The 9,938-nt window shown below is 37.2% G+C and overlaps 1 protein-coding gene across 1 annotated transcript; it reads left to right on the top strand.

Annotated features, from left to right (window-relative positions):
- Positions 1-8,390: 8,390 nt before the first annotated feature.
- Positions 8,391-9,368, top strand: LOC129628519 (olfactory receptor 8K3-like). The gene has a single exon (XM_055547957.1). The coding sequence runs from the start codon at positions 8,427-8,429 to the stop codon at positions 9,366-9,368; it is 942 nt and encodes a 313-aa protein (XP_055403932.1). The 5' UTR covers positions 8,391-8,426.
- Positions 9,369-9,938: the final 570 nt, after the last annotated feature.

Below are 9,938 nucleotides of genomic sequence, written 5' to 3' on the forward strand. Positions count from 1 at the left end.
TCATTCCGTATTCCAAGGCCAAATTTGCCTGTTACTCCAGGTGTTTCTTGACTTCTTACTTTTGCATTCCAGTCCCCTATAATGAAAAGGACATCTTTTTTGGGTGTTAGTTCTAAAAGGTCTTGTAGGTCTTCATAGAAGCATTCAACTTCAGCTTTTTCAGCATTACTGGTTGGGTCATAGACTTGGATTACTGTGATATTGAATGATTTGCCTTGGAAACGAACAGAGATCATTCTTTCATTTTTTGAGATTGCATCCAAGTACTGCATTTCAAACTCTTGTTGACCATGATGACTACTCCATTTCTTCTGAGGGATTCCTGCCCACAGTAGTAGATATAATGGTCATCTGAGTTCAATTCACCCATTCCAGTCCATTTCAATTCCCTGATTCCTAGAATGTCGATGTTCACTCTTGCCATCTCTTGTTTGACCACTTCCAATTTGCCTTGATTCATGGACCTGACATTCCAGGTTCATATGCAATATTGCTCTTTACAGCATCGGACCTTGCTTCTATCACCAGGCACATCCACAGCTGGGTATTCTTTTTGCTTTGGCTCCATTCCTTCATTCTTTCTGGAGTTATTTCTCCACTGATCTCCAGTAGCATATTGGGCACCTACTGACCTGGGGAGTTCCTCTTTCAGTATCCTATCATTTTGCCTTTTCATACTGTTCATGGGGTTCTCAAGGCAAGAATACTGAAGTGGTTTGCCATTCCCTTCTCCAGTGGACCACATTCTGTCAGACCTCTCCACCATGACCCACCCATCTTGGGTTGCCCCATGGGCATGGCTTAGTTTCATTGAGTTAGACAAAGCTGTGGCCCTAGTGTGATTAGATTGACTAGTTTTCTGTGAGTATGGTTTCAGTGTTTCTGCCCTCTGATGCCCTCTGATGCAAATTTGGCCTTAGAATATGGAATTATGCCTTCAATATTAGGTAAATACCACAATTTCTCAAATCAAACACAATTAAAATTTAAGCAGAAATTCTTTTTTGCTAGGAATTGAGAAGCTAAAACCAAAATACATAAAGGAGCTAAAATCAAACTATATGAAGCAAAAATCTAGAATAGCTGAACTTTAAAAAGAGGAATAAACTTGTATTATGAACATTAAGACATGGAATAATGATATCCAGTCTTATTCCAAAGCTACAATTATTATTATTTTTTAATTATGCTCCTGATATAAAAATTGGTAATATATATCAATGAAAAGATATTGATAGATCAGAAATAGACTCATGTGTATATGAACAATAAATGTTCCACAAGCAAAAGAGAAAAAAAAAAGAAAAGAAAAAAGCCATTTTGAGGAGAAAGGATAGACCTCTCAACTTCTCCTTTCATCTTGTTTATGTCCTGAGACCTTGTAACCAGGGGGATGTTCCCTTCGGTTTCTGCTGACTGAAGATGCTGGTTGTCAGGCTTGCATCAGGCCAGCTGGCTGGGGCCAGAGTCATGAAGTGACAGGCAGCATTCCCTTGTCCAGCCATACCAGTTCTCAGTGGAGTTAGTCTTAAGAACGAGTTCCAGTCCATAAGGGAACTTTGTCACTTTTATCTTCATTGCTGAAAAATATCCAGTTCTGGAAAAATCCAGTCACAGTATTGCCTACTTGTCACAGTTTTGTAGTTCTGTGGCTGGAGGCACACAAAGGACTTTACTTTCTTAGGCTATCTTTGGAAGGAACTCTGGACCGTGGGGAAGGAAGCTGCATATTTTTGCCCTTCTTTGATAATGTCTCTTGCTTCCATAGACAAGTCATGTCATCATTGTTTAGCCACTAAGTGTGTCCAACTCTTTCCTGACCCCATGGACTATAGGCCTGCCAGGCTCCTTCTGTTAATGGGATTTCCCAGGCAAGAATACTGGAGTGGGTTGCCATTTCTTTCTCCAGGAGATCTTCCTGACCCAGGGTTTGAACCTGCGTCTTTTGCATTAGCAGGTAGGTTCTTTACCACTGAGTCACCAGGGAAGTCTATAGATAATGACATACAAAGGCCTATTATTAATAGTTTTGAGTTAATAAAAAGGCTTGGGCCTTCCCAGGGGCCTCAGTGGTAAAGAAGCCTCTTGCCAATGCAGGAGACCTGAGTTTGATCTCTGGGTCCAGAAGATCCCCTGGAGAAGAAAATGGCAACCCACTCCAGTATTCTTGCCTGAAAAATCTCATGGCGAGAGGAGCCTGGCAGACTACAGTCCATGAGGTTGCAAAGAGTGGGAAACCACTTAGTAACTAAACAAACAAATGGATGAATAAGCAAAGTATGATTCTTAAGTACTCAATGAGTGTAATCACTTATGGGCTAAATTGGATATATATTTTTAAAACATGAGTTTGAATACTCCAACTTTGCCTTTAGGTATTACCTCAATATTGCATTTGACCTGCAATGAGCTTTCAGTACAAAATTGATTGCTAAGGTAAAGCAGTGAAGGTTAAAACGAATCACATACCTCATTGGATGACATTCAAACTTAGAGTCAATGTTCTAAAAAATCCTATCCTAGACACTTAAACCAAAACATGAGTAGTTGGAAAATCATCAGATTACCAGATTATTGTTAAATTAAAGAAAAGAAGACATCTCAAATTAATGAATTCACATCTTTCTATGAATAGAAATGTGCAAGCATCTGGGCTCATTGAAATTATTGCTTTTATATTCCAGAAAATTTATATTTACATAAAAGTAAATATAAAAATTTTATATTTACAGAAAAGTGAAGGTGAAACTGTTAATTGCTTCAGTAGTGTCCAAGTGTAAGGAAAAAAAAAACTAATAAAATTCATAGAAATTTGGAAGAAAGAAATGAAAACATCCCTATTTGCAAAAGATATGCTAATAAAAAAAATTTCCACAAAACTGAGGAAAATAAAACAATCAGGAAAACATGAGTTCACAAAGGAGACAAGATATGTGATTAACAAAAATTATATAAATATATTTATCTCTATATATAGGTATTAATAAAACAAGACCATTTACAGTCACTTCATATCTAATGAAAATGTACATAAAAACTAACAAAGCCTGCACAGGATCTGTATGCTGAAAAGTACAAATCCAAATTTTAAAAATCAAAGGAGATTTCAATAATTTAGTAGATATATTTAGCTCAGATCAGAATACATAAGATAAAATTCTTCCAAAATTGATCCATAGATTTAATGCAAACCTAAATAAAATCTCAGCAAGATTTAGTGCAGAGGTGATTTTATACTGAATTTTATTGAAAGGTTAAGGACAGAACATAGATGAAAACACATTTTAAAATTTAGTATAACTAGGAAAAAACACTCCTTAATGTTAGGGTTAATTATATAACCATAAAATCAAGATTTTGATATTGGTAGAAACACAAACATATAAATTAATGGAACAGAATTGACAACACAGAAATAGATTTTTATAAATAGTTCAACCAATTTTTCATAAAGTTGCAAAAGTAATTCAAAATAAGGGGTGTAGCCTTTTAAAATCATCGTGCTGAGCTAATTAGGGATATAGAGGAAAAAATAAGCAAGCAAATAAATAATGTTGACCTAATACAATAATTAACTCAAAATGAATAACAACTTAACTGTAAAAATGCTAAACTATGAAACATTTAGGGCTTCCCTGGTGGCTCAGTGGTAAAGAAACTGCCTGTACTGCAGGAGACTCCAGGTTGGGAAGATTCCCTGGAGAAGGAAATGGCAATCCACTCAATATTCTTGCCCGGAGAATTCCATGGACAAAGGAGACTGGCAGGTTACAGTCCATGGGTTCACAATAGAGTCAGACATGACTTAGCAACTAAACAACAGCCACAAATAAAATATTCAGATAAAACAATAGGGGAAAATCCGTATCTAGGATCTAGGCCTGGTGAAGACTTCATAGCATGCATATGTGCTCAGTCCCTCAGCTGTGTCCAACTTTTTGAGACCCCATGGATTGTAGCCCACCAGGTTCCTGTGTCCATGAGATTTTCCAGGCAAGAATTCTGGATTGGGTTATCATTTTCTTCTCCGGGGGCTCTTTCTGACCCAGGAATAGAACTTGCTTCTCCTACCAGGTAAGCAGATTCTTTACCACTGAGCCACCTAAGAAGCCCATCTTTAATTCCCTATTTTTCAATAATTAAATAGGACAATGTTTAAACATTTCTATACCATCATTCATTTGAGAAGACCACTGTGGACTTGCAGACTTAATGGGCCTGCCCTAGTGATAGGTTTAATTAAAAGACTTGCATACTACAAAAGGAAAGTTAGCCAAGAATAAAAAAAAAAAAAAAAGGAAAGAAATAATTGCCCTAGAAAATTGGAAAGACAATCTCCAGATATTTTGTTGTAGTCTTAGGACTTTAGGGATGATCAGCACATTCTTTGACATCTCCTCAGGGAGAGTATCCAAAGGTGAAAGAGATCCATAAATTGTTCCACTTAGCCATGTAAGAGCCACATGAGGGAGTCATGACAGAGACTTCATTACAGGTAAAATGATGGAGTATTTCATGTGATGTCTTGTTTCCAATATGCTGACAGCATTTCAGTGACAGGTTCAAAGTCTCACATTAATTCACTGGCAGCGCCTGAGCGAAATGAGACCATTTCTGGTTCAGTTCTCTCAGGAATAGGACTCCTCTTGTCTTTTCATATTAATTTTTTGAAAATATTCACATATTTACAGACTAAACCCTGAAAAGCATTTCTGAAACATCATTGTGATACCCATTTGTATAAATAATGATATCTCTAGTGAAAGGCAAAACTAAGAGTAAATAAAGCAAAACCAAAGATGCATGAGGGCTTCTGTGATGGCCCACCTGGTAAAGAATCTGCCTGCAATAGCCCTGGTTCCTTCCCTGGGTCAGGGAGACCCCCTGGAGAAAGAAATGGCAACCCACGGCAGCATTTTTGCCAGAGAAACCCCTTGGACAGATAAGCCTGGTGGGCTACAGTCCAGGGGTTACAAGAGTCAGACATGCTTTAGCAACTGAAACACCACCACTGCCAAAAACACATGAATATTTAGAAACTGGCAAAATTAGAAGCCTCGTGTATTCAGTCTCTTATTGTGATGTTCTTCTAAATTCTTAGTCATTTAGTGCTCTGGGTATTTTTTTTGTAACTGTTTCAATATAATTTAATATTTAATGATTATGTACATCAGTATATAAATATGATTATTTCTGGATCTCTTGATGAGACAGAAGAGCATTTCCACCTTACAATGGGATGTAGAAAGTGTTATTTGGTTATTAGCAGGCTTTTAAGTACCTAGTTTTACAGTGCAATTTTCAGCGTGTCCTTCAATTTCAAGGGAATCTGACCACAAATTAGGTAAAATTATCTCACAGGGCACAGCTTTAAAAAACTGACAATCAGAATTTTTAAAAAATTTTAAACTCTGAGATAGCTATTTGGGTCTATCCATAGAATGATAAAGCTGTGACAAAACAACCAAAAACGTTTCTATCATTTCTGACCTTTACAGGAAACTTGGAATTTACAAAGTCTGATTTTTTTTTTTTTTTGGCTTTTCATAATTGCAAAACAAAGACAAGAAAACAAGATTTATACTACTTCTTATTACATTTACTGAAGATATTTATCCACAATAACTGTTGATTGATATACATTTCATGTTTCTAATATTAGAAAATTGTTTGCATCAAGTCCAGGTAGACTATCAGGAGGTCTTAAAATTGTAAACAATATTTTAAGTGAGCAAAATGCTAATTTCATGTAAATACTTTTATATTTAATGTTATAAATTTTAAAATAGTGAAATAATATGTAAATTAAAAAATTAATTTTCTTACAGAGCACTCAGAGACTGCAGTCATTGAAAATTTATTGTAGCCAATGTTATTGATATTTTTTAAAGGAGGTGTTTATGCTGACAATATTTTGCACCTAATAATCTTTTTACCTTGATCTGCCATTTACCTCTTACTCTTGTGAGTTAGTTGCTTAGATATACCTGACTCTTTGAGACCGCTGGCTCTTCTGTCCATGAAATTCTCCAGGAAAGAAGGCTGGAGTGGGTAGCCATTCCATTTTCCAAGGTATCTTCCCAACCCAGAGATCAAATTCAGGTCTCCTGCATTGCAGACAGATTCTTTATCGTCTGAGCCACCAGGGAAGCCCACCTCTTATTCTGGTACATTCGTACTACGTATATTATTATTATATTCAGATACACTTTTATTTGATTTTATAAAATGTTGATTTGTGTTTTGTATTACATTATCATTTGGTGGAGTTTTGTGGCCTTAAAATACAAAAAAGTTAAATAACAGCCCTAATTCATGTATATTCTTTTATTCACATCTACAGTATTGTGTGGGGCTTCCCTGGTGGCTCAGTGGTAAAGAATCCACCTGTCAATGCAGGACCTATCCCTGGGTCAGGAAATGGCAAACCCACTCCACTAATCTTGTCTGGGAATTCCCATGGACAGAGGATCCTGGCAGAATACAGTCCATGGGGTCACAAAGAGTCAGAAAGGAATTAGTGACTAAACAACAGCATAGCATTGTGTGACACAGTAACCTTACCCATTTTTTTTTTTTAAAGCACAGCATCTTCTTTTCCAAAAGGAGTTTTTAATGAATCTTCATTATGTGGAAAAAAAATGCCAATGACTACTCTTTCTTTCAGTTTGTTTAGATCTCCTCGCATTCTCCTGGGCTCATGCATGACAAAGTATATTTGAATCGGTACATACAAATTAATATATGCCAACTGTAGTGAAAATGCTCCTAGGGAAAGATTATATTTTAGGAAAATTTGCATCATAATGAACTTTTATTTTTGCTAACATAGTAAATAAAACTAGAGCATAAAGAATCCACTTTATGGACTTTAGAGGTCCAATTTTAGTCCTGCAGAGGGGAATAGTGAAGGGCTTGGACTAACTTAAATATGCTCCATTCTACTCGACCTAATCCTAACCTATTGATCATTATATCATAGCCCTGACAAATAAGATAATGTCACAGTGCAGAAGAACTGATGCACAAATACATAAAGAAACTCTCTTTGAGCTAAGTTATTGTCACCATGTAATATATATATATTTTTTTTTACCTGAATTCCAGGTAAGCCTAAACACATTGAATCCTTTAATCATTTTTCTCTCCCAACCACCCTGTAAAGAAATATTGGTTTTGCATAAGAAAATAAAGATTTTCAGATAAATTATTTGCCCAAAGTAATCATTTGTATATAACATAAAAGAAAATATAGCAGAGATTATATCTATATACTGGAGAAGGAAATGGCAACACACTCCAATACACTTGCCTGGAAAATCCCATGAATGGAGGAGCCTAGTAGTCTCCAGTGTGTTCTGTACATTTTTGGAATTTATGGCTTCACATTTTTATCATAATTCTCATACAATTGAATAATATAATTTTAATATGTATTAAGTGATATGATTAAGTGATATTATCAAATATAATTTATAAATATCGCAATGTGATTGCAATTATATAAATGACTAGTAGAAAACTTTAAATATGTATCATATAAGTTTATATATGTATAAATTTATATATGAAACACACTTTTAATTTTTATTTCATTTCTAATGTACTTCTATGCATACATTTCTGTATCTTTATCTATGTATCTATAGGTTGGATGGCATCACTGACTCGATGGACGTGAGTCTCAGTGAACTCCGGGAGTTGGTGATGGACAGGGAGGCCTGGCGTGCTGCGATTCATGGGGTTGCAAAGAGTCGGACACGACTGAGAGACTGATCTGATCTGATAGGTATCCACACCTATATGTGTATCCATATATTTATATGGGGCTTCTCAGGTGGCCCTAGTGGTAAAGAATCTGCCTGCCAAGGCAGGAGACATAAGAGACACAGGTTCAATCCCTGGATCAGGAAGAATCCCTGGATAAGGCATGGCAATCCACTTCCGTATTCTTGTCTGGAGAATCCCATGGACAGAGGATATTTATCTACCTCTGTATTTATGTCTAGATATACCATCTATACCACTCTTGTTTTTCAGCTTTAGCACTACTGAGATTTTGGACTGATAAGGGGTGTTATGAGATGTTTAGGAACATAACTGACCATGGACAATTATATGCAAGTACCACTCACCTTCCAGCTGCAATAACAAATATGTCTTTCAGATGTTGACAGCTGTTATTTGCTTAGTAAAATAACTCCTATTTGAGAACTAATGAATATCCCAGACTCTGTTTCTATCTTTATTTATGCATATTATTATACATAGGATATGGGATTTTAAAATATATCCTGTTTTGGGAAGTTAGGATATATTTTACTTATGCAAGCTTCACATATGAAAAATATGCCAGGTGATAATACATGAAATCCGCTTACTATGCTTGATGTCTCCACACAGAATACATATCCTGATAAAGCTGCATGAAAACACAAAATCTAACTGTGCCAAATGAATTCATCCTCATGGGAATCACAGACCGCCCTGAGCTGCAGGCTCCATTGTTTGGGCTCTTCCTCATCATCTATGTGACCTCAGCGGTGGGCAACTTGGGCATGGTCATCCTCACTAAGGTGGACTCCAGGCTACAGACACCCATGTACTTCCTTCTCAGACACCTGGCTCTTACTGATCTTGGCTATTCAACAGCTGTAGGACCCAAAATGTTGGCAAATTTTATTGTGAGCCAAAATTCAATCTCCTATTATATGTGTGCCACACAGCTGGCTTTCTTCATCATGTTCATTATAAGTGAACTTTTAATTCTGGCGGCAATGTCCTATGACCGCTATGTGGCCATCTGTCAACCCCTGCTTTACACAGTCATCATGTCACAAAGGGTGTGTTGGATACTGGTGGCAATCCCCTACATCTATAGCACATTCGTGTCTCTTACAATCACTGTAAAGATTTTTAATTTATCCTTCTGTGGCTACAATGTCATCAAACATTTCTACTGTGACTGTCTCCCCTTGATATCTTTGGTCCATTCAAATACGCAAGAAATTGAGCTGATCATTCTGATCTTCGCAGGTGTTAATGTGATCCTCTCCCTTCCGATAATTCTTACGTCTTATTTGCTCATCCTTGTAGCCATTCTCAGGATGAACTCTGCTGAAGGCAGGCACAAGGCTTTTTCTACCTGTGGATCCCACCTGACGGTGGTCACAGTGTTCTTTGGGGCTTTGATATTTATGTATGCTCAACCAGAGTCCAGACACTCCTTTGACACTGATAAAACAGCATCTATATTTTACACCCTTGTTATCCCCATGTTAAATCCCTTGATCTACAGTTTGAGGAACAAAGATGTAAAATATGCACTACAAAATGTGTGGAATAAGCTTTGTAACATTTCCTCTTAAAGCCTACGTACCTATGACTTAGATTCTGGGCTTCAAACATTTCTCTGTGTGTCTTCAAATGGACTAGTGAACACAAATGCGTTCAATACACTTTTAGGGATTGGCTCTTCTGCGCCAGCAGCACGTTTATGCGCTGCACCTACACTAGCGCACAAAGTCCGGAGAGCGTCTGCCTTCCTTGCGTGAGCGATCAGTCAAAATGTGATAAGTAACTGCCATTACACAGGAGGACCGGTTAGGAAACTACAGAGTACTCACGCAGGTAAGGAGAGTGGGTATGCTGTGTGTGAGAAAGGAAGAATCAGTTCAGCCGCTCAGTCGTCCAACTCTGCAACCCCATAAACCACAGCACGCCAGGCCTCTCTGTCCATCACCAACTTCTGGAGTCCACCCAAACCCATGTCTATTGAGTCAGTGATGTCATCCAACCATCTCATCCTCTTTCATCCCCTTCTCCTCCTGCCCTCAATCTTTCCCAGCATCAGGGTCTTTTCCAATGAGAAAGGAAGAATAGTAGATATAAAAAGTGAGTTTAAATCTTTATTGCTTTTCTCAACTACTAGAATAAAC

This window comes from Bubalus kerabau, chromosome 15, assembly GCF_029407905.1.
Source record: "Bubalus kerabau isolate K-KA32 ecotype Philippines breed swamp buffalo chromosome 15, PCC_UOA_SB_1v2, whole genome shotgun sequence".
NCBI classification, from domain to species: Eukaryota; Metazoa; Chordata; class Mammalia; order Artiodactyla; family Bovidae; genus Bubalus; species Bubalus kerabau.

Bases quoted from the DNA above. Each gene is read 5' to 3' on its own strand.
- LOC129628519 (XM_055547957.1), top strand. From the start codon at position 8,427: ATGAAAACACAAAATCTAACTGTGCCAAATGAATTCATCCTCATGGGA.